General features: G+C 36.7%; 1 protein-coding gene across 1 annotated transcript in view; it reads left to right on the forward strand.

The window, feature by feature from the left end:
• KLHL1 (kelch like family member 1) overlaps window positions 1-21,327 on the forward strand; it is a 254,532-nt gene that overhangs the window by 77,236 nt on the left and 155,969 nt on the right. The window contains exon 3 of the mRNA XM_064440768.1: window positions 7,283-7,419. Within this exon, the coding sequence (XP_064296838.1) occupies window positions 7,283-7,419 (137 nt within the window). The remainder of the gene's footprint in view (window positions 1-7,282; window positions 7,420-21,327) is intronic.

The raw sequence follows: 21,327 nt of genomic DNA on the forward strand, positions 1-21,327 counted from the left end.
TCCTGGCTGTGCCCCTTCCCAGCTTGTTGCGCACCTGGCAGAGCACGGGGAGCTGAAAAAGTCCTTGACTAGTGTAAGCACTACTTGGCAACAACTAAAACATAAGTGTTTTATCAACATTATTCTCATCCTAAATCCAAAACACAGCACTATACCAGCTACTAGGAGGAAAATTTACTCTATCTCAGCTGAAACCAGGGCAGCCAGCAAGACCTGATAGCCCTTGGTGGAAAGAGTTGAAGATCACACAAGGTTTTGACCAAACTGAGCTCTATGGAGGAAAGAGTTGTGAAGATACATTAATAATGAAACGCTATTGTATCATTTTGTACAAAGGAGTTCTAGAATAAAAGAAAAGGATGACAAATAGGCCTTAAAAATATTTGGATAGTTTAGCAGTCACTTACTCTAATGACTTCACAGATCTATCTCTGTACTTTCATCAGACCTAATCCCTGTGCTTGTGACATTTCTCCTGATAGTTCAAAGGAGCTAAAATTGAACTTTTCCTACTCCTGCAAGTCTTTTTCCCCTTTTTCTTGGGGATTTACAGTGAATAAATAAGTTCATTAAGCCCACAAACAGAGGACCACAGTTGATTGTGTTGTCTTTCTACATTCAAATATGTATGCTATGTCAAAATATGTGTTTTTTGTTCTGGAGAAAAGTACTGAGCTCTGCTTTGTATTTGCATCATAATGGGTCTTCGTCCTCACTGTGACATTTTGCCTCTCCTGCTCATTCCCAGATGTTGAGAAGTTGTTTGTTGTTTTTTTTTTCTTTCTTTTTCCTGTCATTGTTCTACTGGTTCAGAGCAGCATAGAGTTCAAAATACTGGCTGCAATAGCAGATGTCTTCAAAAATGACAAAAATGACAGAAGGAAACAAACTGACACAGTCAAAGTGTTTTGGGCAATGGTCTTTGTTATTAAGACTGGCAGCTGTGATATGTGCATTACTTGTGGTCTCTGGAAAGAACTATAATTATGGTAGACATTTTATGTTTGGTGGAAATGATGATATCAGATTTGGGCAACATTCCTAAAACATTGTGGCAACTTAAGAGATGTAATAAGGTGTAAAACTGTATTTCAGTTTGTACTGTAAAAGAGATAAGAAGTCACTTTTTGTAGGATAATTGAACTATGATAATGGTTCTGAGTGTATGCTGAACCCCAAATTATTTCTAAGATTATCTCCAGTTTGTTAACTGCACAGGAACAGCTTTCATTTACAAGAATTGGGGAAAAAACCTGCAATATTTAGAATTTTGACAGTGACTTTTGGCGGGTTTTTTATTTCATTTTTTCTCTCTAAAATATATATTTTCTCAATATGACATATACAAGTGTCAAAGTGTGCATATATGTATATACATTCATATACATACATTCATAAATACGAAAAAAAATATTAAAATCTGCAATTTTAAGCTCCAGGTTCTGAAAGAAATAAAAATTCATTTTCAGTGAACAGTGGAATGATTCACACAAATCATATTTTAGAGAAGTCAGTTGAATACACATTACTGCTGAGACTTCGTTGCTTTTGTGTACTGTTCAGATGACCGATACGTAATCTGAGCTTTTTGACACTACTAATTGGTATCTATTTTTCACTTAGAGCCTACATAGTTTCATCATCTAAAGTCATTCTACAAATTTAGAACTGACAGTTCATTAGTTTTTCTTTCTAACTTTTGTGCAATCTTCAATACTCTCATGGCTTGCAATGGGATACCATATATTAGATACACTGTGTTTTCTTTCTCGCTCTAAGATAGCACATTTCCTTCGTCGACTCTGAAAAAGTAAATGATTTCTGCTTTGAAGGAACAAGTAGCGGCAGTGTAGAAAATCGAAATAGCTGACTGTTTGTTCGCAAGTAAGTCTGAGACTAGAGAGAAACTCAGATTCAAGAAGGAAAGTAGTTCAGGAGCAAACCAGAGACAATGGACAGAATAGATAATGATGGATGTACATACTCTTCACAGGCAATAGAAAAGACTAGCCGATGCTTTATTAGTTCCTACTATTCTTTTACCAAAAGTAGATTTTGAGTTCCACATTTTGAAACATAGCCAGCATAAACACTTCAACACCCACTGGTGAATTGTGTCTCAGGGTCTTCCAAACTGGAGGTGGTACCTCTCTCCTCCCTGCTGTTGAATATACTGGACCTCATCTGAATATATTGTTGTTCCATAGAGATTTAGTACAATTTTTGTTTTGAGAGGAGAATAAACAAAACGTGAGCCCTGGAGAGGCTGCAAAAAGGAACATGGGAAGTGTTTTAACCTAATTGTTGTTGTGTTGTCACTGTGGAAATTCCTGAAAATTTCTCTGATCCTCATGTTAGAGAATGGAATGAAAGGTGGCAGCTCTGATACACAAGAGAAGGAGGCAAAACAGTCTATGAACAATGTCTGTTGGTACAAACTAAAGGAAAAGCTTGCAATATAAAAGTGATGAATGGAATTGTTTTGTTCTCTTCCTAGAGACAAGATAAACAATGTGATTACAGAATCTTACGGACAGAATTTTAGGGACAAGAATAATTTATAATATTTCTCATGGCTTTCTTTACGTACTTACAAAGTCAGAAGACAGAAGCATTTACAGCAGTAACAAGCCCAAACTAATATTTCAGTGTCCTGACTTCAAAGGAAGAAAGGTAGATAGCAAAGAATTCTAGATTTGAAATGCTGACTAGATGACAGGTGGAGATAGAAGATACATATAGTGGCAAATTCTTCAACAGAGAATCAATATTACACATTTAATGTTGATCATAAGTGAATTAGAGTCTAAAGAACATAATTAATAGATTAAGAAAAATTGGAGGAAAATCACAGAATCACAGAATGGTAGGGGTTGGAAGGGACCTCTGGAGATCTTCTCATCCAAGCGCCCTCCTTGAGCAGGTACACCTAAAGCAGGATGCACAGGACCACGTCCTGGCAGGTTTTGAATATTTGCAGGGAAGGAGACTCCGCAACCCCCCTGGGCAGCCTGTTCCACTGCTCTGGCACCCTCACAGGAAAGAATTTTTATCTCATATTCACGTGAAACTTCCTCTGTTCCAACTTGTGCCCATTGCCCCTTGTCCTGTCATTGGGCACCACTGAAAAGAGTCTGGCCCCATCCTCTTGACACCCACCCTTTAGATATTTATAAGCATTGATAAGAAAATGTGGCAAAACAAATAGATTACCATTGATAAAACATAGAATGGACGTTTCCACAAGGAAGATTCCTCAAGGTACCAATAGCTTTTACAGCAAACACTCTTTATTTTTGCACAGTCCATTAGGGAGCTAAGAGCAAGAAGATTTGGATTTGTGCTGTATTACTGAACCTGAGTTGAAAATGACACCATTCTCTACTACATGTGTATTAAAGCCAATTGTAATAGTGTGTGTGCTAAAGACTGAGTGAAAAAAAGAGGAAGACATAGCATAACTGATTGCAAATTATGGACAACATGGAAGTGGATGATCCCAATTAGATATGGATCAGAATTCTGAGATAGAAGATGCCAATTTAAAGTTGACAGGCAATATTTGGTCTCAAAAAAAAAAATAATTTGTGTGCAGACATCATTTTTTCTGAGGATCATTGGTACTGAGCTGGAAATAGTCTATGTACTAGATTAAATTTACTGGTAGCTATATTTTTTCCAAGACACTTATAGTTTTTTCTGTATATCGTAAGCTGGTGAGGGAGAGTAGCACAGTCATCAGGAAAGGTAATTACTACCTGGTGTAATCCAAAACAGTTGATCTGTTCCACAGCTTGCTCCTTTGTTGTATTTTACTCAGAAAAGATAGCAGTCTTGATTGTACTGCCAAAATCATTACGGAAGTGACAGCCAGTGCCTGCTTCCCTTTTTTCCTGATTTTTTTTTCAAGTGGATATACCTTAGTGTATATTATGCAAGCCCTAACATTGAGGAAATAATGAAGCCTTCTCTATATATACAGTAAATGTTTGCCAGCTGTAAGAAGAGCTGTAGAGCACCACTATCGGTAAAGAAACCCAGTGTCAGCTGGTGTCCTCTGCAGAACAACAAACCACATTTAAAAGCAATGAATGTTCAGCTCCTATATGAAGTAGCATAATATGTGTGGAAAAAAGTTGTGTCATGTCTAAGAGTTTTCAGTCCAAGTCACATCTGAGATTCTACTCAGTTGGCAGTAAAATATTGTTAGAGCTTGTTTAAAGTATGTAAGTGATCAAAGTGAGTTTCATTTGTTTGCTTCTTTTAATTACTAAATACACCAATGATATTAAGGGAATTCTGTATCAAAGGTGAAAACAGTTGTGAAAATTGCAAGGCAATATTCTATAATAAAAGAAAATTAAATCTGATATCACAGGGTAAAAAAAGTCACAACAGGAATCAGTTATATTCTATATTATAAAAGAAACTGGAAATATATCAGGCTGAATTTAGTTATAGTGAAGTAAAGAAGTCCCTTAATCTGGAGAAAATCTTTCTGGGTCCACAAACTCATTTTTAGCCATGACCTGCTATGATTCTCACAGATGAAAGGGTTTATTATGTATTCTCACGGTCAGATCAGTAGCTGAAAAAGATGACATCCTGAGACACCTGACCTTTCTTGATGAATAGGTCAACATGGCTTTAAACCAAGATTTAGAGCTGTTTGGAGCTTTCTGAGCTACAAAAAGCAGCAGATTATTACAAATTAATTGATCCTTTTGATTTCTCACATTCCCTTTCTATCTCCACATTGGATCAAAATTAAGGTTCAAAGAAGGTGTCCCCTTTCAGACTTAAGTGTAATTAGCAAGTTCCTTTCACTTCAATTCAGCCTACTAAGCACTTCCCAAGTTAAAAGTTTGTGCCCTGAAATCAGTTAACTTTTTGGGTGTATTCAGTTGATGAAGTATCCGATTCATTATTTCTGTTACCTACTGATTAACATAAGGGACTTGAAAAAAACGCTCTGTCTTTATCACTCTGTTCAAAAACTTGTCTTGCTTGTTTAGGTGAGCTGCTGTTTCACAGAACCTTTCTGCTCTCTTAAACCATCTTCTTTAACAGGTGGTGCAAACCAATACGGATAAACCTGTAAGTAAAATAGGTAGCCCTGAGGACCTGACAACTGTATTACATATTTTTCAGGGTTTTTCACTTTGCACCAGATCGTGTCTGGTCCTGCAAACTGAATGTTCATTTGCAGCTAGAATCCATTAAATAGCTTATTTGAATTTCCTCACCCCAGAATGATCCATGAGACAAACTGTGGAAAATAACAGATTTTTTTAGAAGTTTGTGAAAGAGAGTTAATCCTTCTGTTATTTCTTTTCTGTCCTTCCTCAGTTTTGTTATCTTTGAGTTGAGCGTATGTACACAAGAAGATTATATAATAATGTCTGAACATAAAGGATATAAATTACAAATATAAGATCCTACTGTTTAAAAATATTTCAATTGATCATTAACTGGTGTATTAACATTTCTGTTCATTAATTTGCCCATTGGTTTTGATGCAGCAAAGGGGTTTGGCTTTGCTTTTAGCAAGCTGAATTTAAATGGTGGTTAATAAACCTGAAGCAACAGCTGATGTGAAATCTCAGTCACAGACCTAAATGACATCTCTTTTAGCTGTGAGAGACTGTATGCCATAGAAAATCATCAATTTGTAGTATTTTTTCCTTTTTGCTGTGATTTTTTTAAATCAAGCATCTCCTAACAGTGTACCAAGTCATTTATAAGTAAGTGGTCAGAAAAAAAGTATTTGAAGAAGGGTAATAAGACTTAGTTATCCAGAATTGTGCAGTTATCTTGGTTGACTGAATACACACTTGTGATGCCCAGCAGAGATAATAAAAAACAAACAGTAGTAAATATTCTTCAGTGGTGGGAAAAAAAAAAAAAAAAGAAAAAGTGATTTAGGAGTCTCTGGAGGTAGCAACAATGTATATTTCTAAATTAATCTTTTTGAAGCCATCTTGTTTTTATTAATTACATTAATATAAATGTGAACTGCTCGTGAATTAGGATCTTTACTTCTAAAGTTCATGATTGCTGGAGTTGAATACAACATGAGACGTTATAAAACCAGTACACCTAATTAATCATTGCCCATCTTTGAGTCAGATAAAAGATCATATATATGTTCTCAAGCTGCCCTACTTACAGGTAAAATATTGAAGCTTAAAGGACTGTAAAATTATGAAGCCTATTCAAATTGTCATATTTTAATTTGCTATTGGGATGAGCTAAGAGAGCAAAAGCAATTAACTACCATACTGGCTGATAAGCAGTAACTTGTTATTTTTTAGTATCTTTCTTTTTTTCCCCTTGGACAAAACAGTAAACTATATACAAATGGCTAAATATTTTCTCATGGTTTCCAAGTTCTCCAGCTGTGATTCTTGTGTCTTTCATTGACGTGTTTATATATTATGTTTTCAAAATAAGCCAGAAATGTGACCATCTTTTATGGAAGCATGTGGTACACTATTTATAGCTGTACCACATTTCTAGCTCAAGATCATCTGTGAATATTCACTGCTAACAAAATCATAATATTACTGTGGATGGTATTTAGAAGAATGCCTCAACTTAAGGCCCCAGTAATGAAAATCATACCTGGTACTTGCTGTGGTTTTGATTTATCTAAATCAGATCCCCAAAAAAGCCATTCACATTTTGTAAGAATTTTGAAATTATTTTCCTTTGGAAATGTTCCTTAACAAAAGCATTTTGTTACACAATTGCTTTTTTGTGTTTTTGTGTTTGTTTGTTTGTTTGTTTGGGGTTTTTTTAGTGAATAGCATGACAGTTTTACTGAAGGTTGAAGGATTGTGTAAAGTTACATGCTGTTAATAAAGTTTGTAAAAAATAGGTCTTTAAGAATAATGAAGGGTATGAAATGTGGAGTGTAAAATGTGTTTCACTAATCAGTTGTCTTTGATACTGAGAGGCTATCTTGTTAACAACTGGGACATCTGCATGATTGGAAAATTATCAGAAAGACTGAGCACTAATTTCTATGTCTGTTTTACAGTCATATGCTAATGTGCCACTTGGTTCATATCACAGGAAGCAAACCCAAATTAGAACTAAATGTCATGGTGTATTTTGCTGCCTACGTGATTTAATAATCTATTGCTTCTGCTAATTTATAGGTAATTTATAATTACCATGAAAATACCTTTTTTAAAAAGTTTGGGTTTTTTTTTTTAATCTATGAAATGTATAATATATATATCAATGTAAATGACACCAGTTTCTAACTTTTTTGCAGACTTGTCCTCAGTTCTGTCTCTGACTACTTTGCTGCCATGTTTACAAGTGATGTTTGTGAAGCCAAGCAAGAAGAGATCAAAATGGAAGGCATAGACCCCAATGCACTGTGGGATCTTGTTCAGTTTGCCTATACAGGTATTGTACTATATTAATTATACTTCCTATAGGGAAAAATTTTGATACTTTTGTTGGATACATGCCAATGAATTATACTGTAAATATTTTTTCTTTTTAATCTCAATCAATCAAAACACTTACTTACCACTTCTAAGGCTGAATTCAGATTGTTATCTCTTATCTCCAAACTGTTAAATATTTCAGGCTTGGTAAGTAAGTACAAGAGGACAGTCTAGCCTAGACTGTAGTCTATTTTTCTTGGTTTTCAAATAATTAAAAAGCGTGCCTTATATGCACACGATTCAGATTACATGAGATCACTGAAGGAACAGCTATATTTTTTAATAGCCATATATTACTGTCTTAGTCAAATTTCAGTTTAAATAATTACATAAATCTTTTAAAATTTTAAATGATAAAACATTTGAGCTGGACGTTGCTGTCACTTTCATTTCCTATTATAAGCTGGTACTCTGTTGTGTACTGTAATGTAATTTGTGAATGAGTCATAACTCAGTTAATAACTCAGAACTTCCTTCTGAATAGTTATTACATTTTAATGCATAATAGATTTCGGTTTTATCCTTCTTAAACAAGCTGTTATGCACAATGTATCTGAAGTGCATTAACATGAAGGAATACTCAAGTTACAAAATAAAGTAATTAAAAGACAGGAAATGCCAATAACAAGATTTGCATTCTGAATTCATCTCCCTTTGCCTATGAATCATGTAAGTATAAATTATATGCTGTTTTCTATTTCTGTTTCCTAAAAGACATCCTCATATTGTTATAAATTAACAATATTTTATTATGAAGGTTCTATTGAATATTTGATTTAGCTTCAATTTTAAATGGATAGCCCATACCCTGCAGTTTTAGTCCTCTCTACATACACATATATTAATTTAAGCATAAGCTGCTGTTTGCTTTGATATATTTAACCAGGATATGTGCTGTTTATTTTATGGCATTACAACTTTATCACCTTAATAGGAAACAGAACCTGCAAATAAACATAATTTAAGTTATAAATATTCTTTCTCATAATCATGTTTGAGAAATTCAGGTTCTAGGGATGTCAGACCATGTTCACTTATATAGTACTCTACCTGTTCAAAGGGTAGTGCCTGCTCCCTTCAGTTGTGGTTTTGCCATTCAGGAATGTACATCGTCCAGAGGGTTTCAAGCTGGGGAACCATTAAATGAAGAATATGTAAATAGTTCTCATCTAACATGAGAAGGATATAATCTGATTACCAGGTATGAGTGTAAAATGAATGGCACAGGAATACCAGGACAGAAATCAAGAATACCTTGGCACAGAATAGCAAAAGACGTTACAGGTAACATTAAATCATTCTGTAAAAGTAAGGTAAGAGAAAGAGGAGGTAAGAGGAAGATGAGGGATAGTGTTGTTTCCCTGGGAGCAAAACTCTGGAAATACTGAAGTACTGCATGGTTCTTTTGCCTCTGTTTTCACTAAAAGCTCACATGCAGGCACACAGCACAGTTAATATTGACAACAAAAGATAGCATGTTAGTGTAGATTAAGAAAAGAGATAGAAGGAAGCGAAAAATACTTAACCTTTTTCAATATGAATGAAGCTATGTCAGAAATGTATTGCTAATCTCTGAGAACTTTGGAGGCTGGAGGAGGTAATCACAGAATCACAGACTGGTAGGGGTTGGAAGGGACCTCTGGAGATCATCTTGTCCAACCCCCCTGCTTCAGCAGGCACACGCAGAGCAGGGGACACAGGAACACATCCAGGCGGGTTTTGAATGCCTCCAGGGAAGGAGACTCCACAACCTCCCTGGGCAGCCTGTTCCACTGCTCTGGCACCCTCACAGGAAATAAGTTTTTTCTCATGTTTATCTGGAACCTCCTCTGTTCCAGCTTGTGCCCATTGCCCCTTGTCCTGTCATTGGGTGCTATTGAAAAGAGGCTAGTCCCATCATCCTGACACCCACCCTTTATATATTTATAAGTATTGATGAAATCCCCCCTCATTCTTGTCTTCTCCAGGCTGAACAAACCCAAGTCTCTCAGCCTTGCCTCATACGGGAGATGCTCCAGTCCCCTGATCATCTTGGTAGCTCTCTGCTGGACTTGCTTGAGCAGTTCCCTGTTTTTCTTAAGCTGGGGGGCCCAAAACTGTACACAATACTCCAGATGTGGTCTCACCAGGGCAGAGTAGAGGGGGAGGATAACCTCCCTCAACCTGCTGGCCACACTCCTTTTAATGCATCCCAGGATACCGTTGCCCTTCTTGGCCACAAGGGCACATTGCTGGCTCAGGGTCAGCTTGCTGTCCACCAGCACTCCTATGTCCTTCTCGACAGAGCTGCTTTCCAGTAGTTCAGCCTCCATCCTGTGCTGGTGCATGGGGTTGTTCCTCCCCAGGTGCAGGACCTTGCACTTGCTTTTGCTGGATTTCGTCAGGTTCCCCTCGGCCCAGCTCTCCAGCCTGTCCGGGTCTCGCTGGATGGCAGCACAGCCTTCTGGTGTATCAGCCACTCCTCCCAGCTGGGTATCATCAGTGAACTTGCTGAGGTTACTCTCTATCCCATCATCCAGGTCATTGATGAATATGTTGAGCAGAACTAGACCCAGCACAGACCCCTGGGGAATACCACTAGTGACAGGCCTCCAGCTAGACTCTGCCCCATTGATCATGACCCTCTGAGTTCTGTTGTTGAGCCAGTTCTCAATCCACCTCACTGTCCACTCATCCAACCCATTTCCTTAGCTTGTCCATGAGGATGCTATGGAAGACAGTGTCAAAAGCCTTACTGAAGTCAAGATAGACAACATCCACTGTTGTACCTTCATCAACCCAGCCAGTCACACCATCACAGAAAGCTGTCAGGTTGCTCAAGCATGATCTTCCCTTTGGTGAATCCATGTTGACTATTTCTGATAACATTCTTTTCCCCTACATGCCTGGAGATGACCTCCAGGATGAACTGCTCCATCACCTTCCCAGGGAAGGAGGTGAGGCTGACTGGCCTATAGTTCCCCAGGTCCTCCTTCTTGCCCTTTTTGAAGATTGGAGTGACATTTGCTGTCATTCAGTCCTCGGGCACCTCTCGTGTCCTCCATGACCTTTCAAAGATGATGGAGAGTGGCTCAGCAAGAACATCCCCCAGCTCCCTCAGCACTCATGTGTGCATCCCATTGGGGCCCATGGATCTGTGAGGATCCAGTTTGCATAGGTGATCTCTGACCCAGTCCTCCTCAACCAAAGGGAAGTCTTCCTTTCTCCAGATTTTCTCTCCTCTGGGTGCTGAGATGACTGAGGGCCCACCTTAGGAGTAAAGACCAAGGCAAAGAAGGCATTCGGTAACTCCTCCTTCTCTGGATCCTGCATCACCAGGGCGCCTTCTTTGTTCGTCAGTGGGCCCAGTGTGTCCCCAGTCTTCCTTCTACTGCTGATGTATTTCAAGAAGCCCTTCTTGTTTTCTTTGACATGCATTGCCAGATTTATTTCCAAGTGGGCTTGGGACTTCCTTGTGACATCTCTGCATACCCTGGTAACATTCCTATATTCCTCCGAAGTGGCCAGTCCCTTTTTCCACATACTCTGAACCTCCCTCTTCCGCAATGAATAACTAGACAAAGCAAAGTCCTTCCACTTTCTGCAAAAGATTAAGATTTTCAGCTGCTTTACTCTCCTTGATTTACCTCTGTCTTGTGATGTTTATTATATGAGGTAGAAGACTTGGAGGTGTCTTCTTATGGTTAGGTAATTAAGGACTAGCCTTCACAAATGGAGGAAAAGAGAGCTCTGCAGGGAGTGTAATTCCAGTGTTTTCTAATTTACCTCATATGAGTTTGCATCTGTAATTTTATTTCATTTAAAGTGTTACATAAAGCCCAAACTACATTAAAAATGGCATAATTATGTGCCATCTTAATGTCAGCTTGAAGAATTAGAAACTTAAGGTGGTAACAAAGGTCTTTATTTTCTGTCACTTTTAGTGGTAATCCACCATTATACTTTTATTCCTAACCCATTTGGTGAGAGCAATTAAGAATTTAAAAATGTCTTCTTAGGTTTGCACTTGAAAAGGAAATTTCAGAAGTACTTGCTGACAAGAAAAGAGTGATGAGATTCAGGAAACATGAGTCCATTTTGCATGCTAAAAGAGAACAAATATCGGATGCCATGGACTGTTCTGTTTTTCATTACTCTGTCTTGCATTTCTCTTCCATCAGGTTCTTTGTCCTGACTTAGCCTGATTGATCCTGATTTTTACTCAGCTTGTGTCCTTATCTCTTGAAATTCATGTTAGGTTATTTATTTGTCTATTCGTTTTCTCTGCATCAGATGTCTTGTCAAACTTCTAAATTTCCTAGCTACAGTTATGATAGTAAATTAAACAGTGCTAGGGAACATTTGCAGGCATTGGAATTATCCATATTGATCCTGGCAGTTTTAGCCAAATCCAACTAGGAATTTCTCTAACAAACCTTGGGTATAGCCTTGTAATGAATGAGGCCATCCTTGTGCAGAGGGAAGGGCATTCAATAGTACTATGGACAATTCAGTGATGACTCATAGGTGGTCAGGGGATTCTTAGAATACGGTCCCAAACTCGTTCAGTTTACTGAAATCAAACAGTCTTTGCTCCTTGGTTAATCATTCTGTTTTCCCATGTTCTTTGCCAGATCAAAACCTGTCCCCTCAATCCTTATTTTTTTCCCTTCCCTTCCCTTCCCTTCCCTTCCCTTCCCTTCCCTTCCCTTCCCTTCCCTTCCCTTCCCTTCCCTTCCCTTCCCTTCCCTTCCCTTCCCTTCCCTTCCCTTCCCTTCCCTTCCCTTCCCTTCCCTTCCCTTCCCTTCCCTTCCCTTCCCTTCCCTGTCTCATGATTTATCTAGCCTTATAGTTTATGTCTTTTCTTGCCCTCTAATTCCTCATTTACCACCAGTCTAGTTTATGCCCCCTTTTCCTTTGAGTCAGTTTACTTTATTCTTTGTGCTGCATGGATACAGGCAAGGGGAACACTGAAAAGTAGAGGAAATAGGCACTGTTCTGATACCCAGCAGTGTAGCAGACAGCAGAAATTCCTGCTCAGATTTCTAATCTGTAATCTGGAGTGTACATAGTCTAGACAGAATATCTGGAGAATTCAGCTGCCAAATTCCAATTACTGACTGCGCAATATGTGGAAAGGTTTGCAGCAACTCATGTCTGAGCTGTTTATTCTTTTACCCCAGGAACTGCAAACCATTTTGACAAATGGGCAGTTACTCAGCCTTCTTCCATTTTGTTTTTCCTGTCACTACCTTCTTAGCTCAAGGAGATTAAAAAAACTTAATTTCACATATACCTGCTGCTGTTAGAGAGAAGTTTTTCCCTGGGGACAACTGAACATTTCAGGAAAATACATCTGAACATGGGCTTGTTTGCAAAAGACATAGAAGTTAAGAGAATACACCATAAATATTTTTAGATATAATTTAAAAAGGGAACAATTTCCACCTTATATTAACTGTAATTGAGTCAGTTTAATTTTTTTAGAATCTAGTGAAATTATTTTATCTTTACTATGAATCACACATATTAAATAGTAGTTTTAGAAGGGTAAAATATGCATATCTATGAAAACTATTACTATAGATAAAAGTATGTTGTACCAATACCAGGTCCTTCAGTTCCAGCAATAAAATCAAATACTGTTGCATAATATCAGAATTAAAGTTTAGCAAAGGGGCGGTTTTGTACACCAGAGACCTGAAGAAAGAGGTATTTTTATCTGAAAGAAGAGTTGTTAATGACTGCTATATCCTTCAGTACAAAAAAAGGGAATAATATTAGTTTGGTAACTAGTTACACATTGCTTTGTGTATCTTCAAAGTTTCCTTTTAACTCCTGTTAATTAAAATAGTGTAAAATGACTGGTAAAATAGTGTAAAATCCATATGCTTCTGAAAGGACATGATTTTCTGGACAGAATTTCTGAAGTCGCTGTTCAGTGGCATTTCCTTTAAATAGCTGAAATAGCTGATAACTCCACTTTGTTCAAAACAACAAAATTATATTGTCTATTTTTTAACAATCATTACTAAATGTTCTTTCTTTTGTTCCTTTCTAAACACATTCTGTAACTGTGGGTAGATGAGCCTCTGTATTGGGCCAGATCATAAATGCATTAACTCAGAGACTTACCAGTAATAATATCTGATAGTAGATATTTGGTAGCATGTTACGAATAGTCATAATTTGTCTGGCATGTCCTCCTACCTTCCAGCTTTATGGAACATAATTTGATCTATTTCGATACTGTTCAAATGTGAGTTTGTCTAATCCTTTTGAAAGCCTGTGTAGTTTCAGCCTCTACAGCATAGTGTAGTAGTGAGTTAAACTCTGTAAAATATGTTAATGCCTTTCATATTTCCAAATTTTCTGTCTGATAATTTTTTTTGTTTTCTCATAGTTTCTACTTATGTGAGAAATAAAAAATAATCATTCCTTTTCACCTCATTTGTGCAAATCATTGCTTTATCTGTTTCTATTTTACACAATAAATCCTCATTTAGCAGATTACTAATATAATTAACAACTTCAGAAATATGAAACTATGCAATACAGAAAGTAATGATCATCCAGTCTGAAATCATCATTTATTACCATCCTATATAACCTATTCTTATATTTCCTTTAGCATAATTGATCTTGGTTTGGACCAGCATGGAAAGGTTGGTGATTGCTTGACAACACCTTTAATATTTTTTTTTGTTATTCTAAGCCTTCAGTGAGAAGAAGAAACACAACCAAACCAAAATGTCAGTGAGACAGTTGAATTTTTTTAATTTCAGTTCTGCAACTCAGTGCATTCTGAATCTGGTCAGAAGCATCCTAAATACCCTTAGGGAGGTAAAAAATTTCTGTTAGAACATATTTGGCATATTTTTATTCCCATTATAAAGGAAGAGAAATAAAAGGGTAAAAATATTTTTGGTGTAAATGTGGTTTTGTAGCTTTTCTAAAAGTGGTAGGTTTTATTATTATAATCTCCTTTAAATATGTATTTTTTGACTAAAATGTACTTTCCCCAGTTTTAGAATATGGGATGTGGAAGCTGCTTCCCTTTCTCTGTAATGAAAACAAAACTAAAGAAATCTTGAAAACTAGTTAATTATTATACATCTTAATCTGTTAAAATAAATTTTAAAAATATTTTTACTAAAAAAGTAAAAGAAAATTAATAGATCTTACCTATTTCAAAATTAGGGTATTCCTCTATGCTTATTTAAAACTTACATTGGAATTTAATTTTATTTATGAAAAAGCAGAATTCTGATCCAGTTGAGAATCAGAATTCCTACACCCCATGAGCTAAAGATAATTTTTTGCTACTATCGTATTAGCTTCCTTACGCCTTTCTATCACTCTTGGTTGTTTATTAGATTTAAATCTTTTAAACAAACTCTGTGTTTCAGTCTTTCATTTTTTAAATGGAAAGCGTTCAATCTTTGACCTAATTAAAAAGTAGCATTTTTTCCTTATTTGGCTTTGTATTTAATCATTCAAAATGTTTTCTGTTATGAAAGTTGCTAAACAATTTTATTTATCTATATAGATTTAAAAAATATAGATATATAAAGAAAAATTATATGTAGAGATCAAATATGTATACATCTATTTAAAACAAAACCTCCTCTGCTACCCAAAATAATAAAGGCTACATTTATTTTCAAGGTGTTCCGTTTTCATCATGACATTGTGTTCATATATGATCAAGAGCAATTTCTTGTATGGATATTGAGCCTTTAAAAAAGCTAAAGAAAAGTAAAAAATAACTAAATAATATCTCAATGGGAGTCAAAGAAAAGGTAGTCAGGTAGAAAACCTAGAGAATTTAGTTTAGATAGAAAAAAAAGTTTATTGTCTCTCATCCAATTGTGTGAATTCAGGATATTACTTACTTTGCAAAGGAAAATGAACATTTTAAACCTAATCAACTTCAGGAAGAGCTTACCATCTATGAGGAATCAGCATATTAAATCTAGTCATGTTTCTGAGACTATATTTATGAGTAAAGTTGGACAAATGCTTAAGTAAGATACAATGTTAATTTTTTATTTAACTATAATTGGGTATTGATATTTATTTAAATATAATTATTAATATATTAAATAAAAATTATGTCTTTATTTATTGTTCTTTTAAAATAGGCAGTCATTTTGGACTTTTTTTTTTCTTAAACAAAATACTACTCCATTAAATAAAGGAATCACAGTACTTAATTATATTATGAGAGGCTTTATGCAGTGGTAAATTTTGCTCTCCATATCTCCTTAATAGGCCCATGACAGTCATGACACACTATGAAGCTGGACTGTGTTCACTCATGTATAAGCAAATAGAGTTCTAAGTAACTGGCAAGGTAGAATTGCATGGTTACGAGCAGACTATCAAGTCCTGTGCAGCCTCTATAAGAGCTGCTCCTAAGCGAAGGCAGCTGTCCACCTAAGGGTAGTGACAGGAAGACAGAAAATTAGACTGCCAAACATACAAGACAGGAAAAGTTGTTACAGTTTCTGTGAAGAGGCAGCATGGCTAATTATGAAGTTATTGTGGTAAATGTAGCTATAAGACACAATTTGAAGCTGAAAAAATTGAAGTGTGTAGAAGTATGTACTACAAACTCTGTTAGATGGGCTTTGTCATCCTTTTGGTTTTTGTTTTATATATACCGATTATAACTGAATAACTTGGTTTTGTAAATTAATAAAGTAGTGGCTGCATATTGTTTTAGCTGAAATAAGCCCAAAGTTTTCTAATTACATAAGCTAAATTTGGATGTAATTATAAATTGTGTAACTCAAATTATATATGTACACAGTGTAGTTTTATTAGTAAAATGCTGCATCAAAATTATGTGCTTCTTGTAGTTTGCATAGATTCACAAGGCCAAACCACAAAGGTTTTCCCACTTTTTTTTGTGAAGGATATATTTGACCAGTAAAATATATGCAACTTCTATATAAGGTACAGGTTTAATCTATCCACACACTGCTGCTTTTGATTGGTTTATTCAAATAAATAAAGCATGTTTCGTCTGTGATATAACAGAATTATAAATTAAGAAGGACAAGCTTCCTCTTTTGCATGTCTATGAAATGTTTCATGTGAGCCAGCTGAGGAACTCTGAAGCCAGCGCTTATGTGCAATGGCTATGCAGAAAGTATGTTTCATTTTTCAAGCAGCATGATGATTGATAGAAGAAAATCGAGGACTGAGATCCTAGTGCCCTGGGATGCATGGATATGTATTCTTCAATCTTTTTAGAATTTAAGATAAGCAGTAATGGAGAAGATTATTTTTTCACCTCATTTTATTCAGAAATGCTTCTTTCTTGATCTTAAAACTTGTGTTTTCATTGTTTTCAATTACACTTAAATATTTTAGATCAGACTGCAACTAGAGATTGAGCTTCTGGTATTTTGCTGCCATTGGTGACTCTGGGAGCCTTCCTTTGAAGTTACAACAGAGCTGTGAAGATACTATAGATTTCCTCAGACTGCATAGGTCTATCTAATTAGTATGCGTTCCCAACAGTGATCAGAAGAACAGCCTGGTGCTTTTATACATTAATGAAACTGAAAAAGCAAAAATCAGTTAACTAATAGAAAACAAACAAAAAAAAAAGCATACCACCCTCATTTATTTATGCACATCTGAAAAAAAAACAGAGCATAGAAGAAGTTCAAGACCTACAGCATAGCTTTTAATTATATTTTATTTGGGGGATTCTTTAATTAAAGGACTGTCAAGTGTCTTCTCTGTCAGTGTTATATCTAATAACACACACAGGGCAGACAGCAGGGATGTAGGAAGAAAGAAACTGCCTTTAAGCACAAGGTCTCTCTAGTTTTCTTCAGAACAATAGCTTTATTAATTAAATATCCCAGGGAGGTTTGATTTTTGGTTTTGGTTTGGGTTTTTTGGGGGTGGTTTTTTGTTTGTTTGCTTTGTAATTGCTAAACTCAGCTGTCTATACAATTAAACAGTGAGAATGAAACTTAGCATAGTTTTGGCCTGTGCCAATTTATCGTCTTCATATAGTTGAAGGGTTATCGCAGCCACAAGACCGTTCTTCAACATGCAGTTTGACTGTGACTAACATGGTTTGGAGGATGACAGTTTAGTGTATACTGAGGCCATTTCATTCCAGTTAGCATCAGTGCTAGAGGGATGTCCCAGGCAAGTTTAACTTAACAGGTATAATGTATCACTCTATGCGTATTATTAAAGGCATCTGCTCAGACAAAAAATCCTTAGCTTTTAGGTGATGGTAGCTTGTTCACAGTGTGTCAGGCCACATCAGGACCATCTCTATCCAACACTTTTTGCAACAGACTATTACCTGCTGCTGTCCCACTACATTTGCTCTGCCATGTACTTGATGTTTGACTTTGCGCTTTCACAGAATAAGCCCTTGTGAATTTCCATTCACTTCGAATGGGAGATCAATTGTTCCAGGAACTCTGGGATGAGTGATGAAAGGACAAGTAAAGGTAGTTGAATTGACCTGGAAGACTTTGTAGCCACTGTGTAATGGAGAGTACACAAAAATGGTCATAAGTCATTCCAGATGGTGGTAGACCTTGAATAAACTTAACTTCCGGATATGGAAGATCCCCTGTGAGGTTCTCTTCTGGGAGCAGATACTTGTCATAAACATCTTTTCAGGAGTCAATACAGAGAGTTGCAATTATCCACAGAAGCCTTGTTTATCAGGGTTACTCCAGTTTAGGAAGTGGGAAGGTAGTAGTGACCTGATGATCTGCAAAGCCATCATTCAAATTATCTGTCTGCAGATGTTCTGTGTTGACTACACTTCCAAGATCATACATACCTATGCTCTGGTTAACTTTCTTACTAGTGCCAGAGCAGTTGACAAGATTCATATAGTGTTCCTCATTAAATTCTTATTCATGCATCAGCAAGGATTATTCCTGGATTGAATTATCAGCTGTACTGTCTGTAAGTACAATGCAAGAATCTTCCGAAGTTCCTCACTGTAACTGTAGAACTAGACTGGTATCTTCCTCCACTTGTGGATGTCAGTCTGCTTGGAATCAAATACCTTCCTATATTGAATGTCTTTCTAATTCTTAAACAAACTGTAGGCTTTCAAGTAATTCAGGTCAGTGGGAAAGATCTTCATAGACCTATTTAGCTTAACCAACTACAGTTTTTTTGAGCAGCCCCTGCTCTGAGGATCTTGTGTCCAGCTGGAGCAGATATTTTCCATTCCTGTCACTGAAACAGTAAGTCCTTACTCACTTCTGGAGTTATACAATAAAATGAACTCTTACTGTTCCTCCTTTTGCCCAGGTTATTTCTTTAAGGGGCAAAATTTACAATTATGTATTAGGAACCAGCTCTTTTCTCGTTCTTTTCATGCCGCGTATGAGATCTTCTTGGAAAAGAGCTCTGAGCTGGATATCTATAAATTCTGAGAATTCAGAATGATCAAGACCGTTACGGGAAGGTAGCTAGCGACTGTCTCTTTGTACTGTGGTGAAACCTGCTGCTCCTGAGAAGTCACTAAGAATAAATTCAGGCAGACTTAGGGAAGCAATGAGGGTGGAGGGGTGAGAACAGTTAGACTGAGTGCACTGCAAGGTGCATTTTTAAAGCCATCCCTTGCTGTGTTCAAAGCTCTTAATCTCCAAAGAGGGAATAAACCAAGCACTGAACATTAATATAGGATGGGTCTGAAAAGTAAGATGGTTCCTTTGAGCGGAGTGCCATCCCCCTGTGTTGTAATCTGGTGCATGCCGTGCTGTTCCCTAAACAGCATTGTTGTCTGAAAAGCAGATTTGTCACACGGTGTGCAATGGGTCAGTAATCACACACTCAGGAGAGACATTGCTTCTTTGTTTCAGGGTTGCACAGGCCTGGGTGCTCGGTGGTTTTCCACAAATTAAGTATGTGGAAAAGTGGGTCAAAACTGCAGTAGGTATTTTCACAGTTGAATGTGTTAGTAACACATAATATTCACACCCCCCAGCTAGTCATTGGGTAGTTTCTTTCTCACTTCATCTTAAAGGTACAGCTCCTTTTCACTTTACTACGCATGCTCAGAGAGTAAGGGCCTTATTTAGGTTGGGGGCTTTCTGGCCTCTGGGCATGACTTTTTAGTATTATAATGAGGATAGTTCACCCAGAGGACACTTGGTTCTTACCAAGTTGCCAACATACATAAAATATACATAAGAGTTGTTTACTAATTCAAGGTCTAATTGCCCCAGGGTGTCCTTGGTTAAAGGATACTGACTTCATGTGAGGTGGGAGTTTTCCCTTTTATCAGTTTCTCAGACCTTCTCCAATGGTACTGAATGTGTTTTTCTAATTAAAGGTAGCGTCCTTTAGTTTTAATACATACAAAGAACATCTTGGCCGAATACAATGTTAGCTAAGTTTCTTCAACAATTCATCCCTTTCAGACTTATTCAAGGATAACAATATATCCTTTAATTAGTCACATATAATTTTCTCATACACTTGCTTTCGCACTACTGGGCAACATTTCCAAGTACATTGAATTATTACATAAATGCACACAAAAATTAACACTACTACAGCTATTTTACAATTGGTTTATTGATCCATAAATTTAGATCTGTGAACCCAGAAGTCAATCGTTTCCATCAAATCAAATCCATGAGACGTATCATCCTTTTGGACCTCTAGTAATATTCTAGTTTGTTTCCAAATTTCATATTAACTATTTTCATAGGTTTCTCAATCACTCTCAAATTAGAATTGTAATCCCACAGATTATCCCCTGGTTCCTTGAATCATCTTCCCTTGACTCATCTGAGTCATGTAAGTGAGTAAAAACAACTGCCAAATTCCTCCCATTGTGAGGTCTTAGAAAAGCAGTGTACTTATACAAATACTGGAGAAACAATACTAGTATTATTCCTACCAAACTATGTAAAAAGGTTTCTCCTTGTCAACAACTTAAATGTTGAATTTATTCAACATCAGTCCAAGTACAGTTCATTTATTTCTACGAATTTTTAGCTTGAAAGGTTGAACTTGTTCAACTTCATGTCACTGGAGGGGTCACCTTTACTCAGGTGTAGTGAATCCAGGAACCAATTCCCTGAAGTATCACAGCAGTGTTTGCTGTCAGCAGTACCAGGTAAGGTTTCTTCCCTTTTTCTGTCAGTGGCTCCTCTTTCCAGGTTCATAGATACACCTGATCTCTTGGTTTAAATGAATGTACAGGTGAGACCAAAGGCACAGGAACTCTCAGTTAGACATAACTGTGGAGAGAAATGAGAAGTCTTGCCAAAGGCAAGAGATAATAGCGCAAAATCTCATAGCCCTTAAGATATATTTGGATTTCTTTCCCTGTTAAATTTACAGTATAAGGTTTCCCATACAAAATTTGAAATGGACTAACTCCTTCCCTAACCCTAGGGGTAATTCTTAATAATGGTAGAGGTAAAACCTCTATCCACTTCATTTGGGCTTCTTGACACAATACTCCAATCTGCCTCTTTATTGTCTGATTCATCCTTTCTACTTCTACACTAGACTGCAGCCTCCATGGAGTATGTAAATTCCACCTAACTTGTAAAAATCTTGACACTTCCTGAACTATCTCTGCAACAAAATGAGGTCCTCTATCTGAAGAGAACCTTTCTGGTACCCCAAATCTTGGTATAATTTCTTTTAACAAAATGTTTACCACCTCTCTCGCTTTATTGGTGTGACATAGGAAAGCTTCAGGCCATCCTGAAAAAGTATCAACAATTACCAATAATTATCTATATCCATTACTTTTAGGCAATTCAGAAAAATCAATTTGCCAGTATTCCCCACGCATAAAACCTCTTTCAACTTTCCAGGAGGGGGTCTCCTTTAGATTTTAGGGTTATTTTTGATACAA

Source organism: Phalacrocorax carbo, chromosome 1, assembly GCF_963921805.1.
Source record: "Phalacrocorax carbo chromosome 1, bPhaCar2.1, whole genome shotgun sequence".
NCBI classification, from domain to species: Eukaryota; Metazoa; Chordata; class Aves; order Suliformes; family Phalacrocoracidae; genus Phalacrocorax; species Phalacrocorax carbo.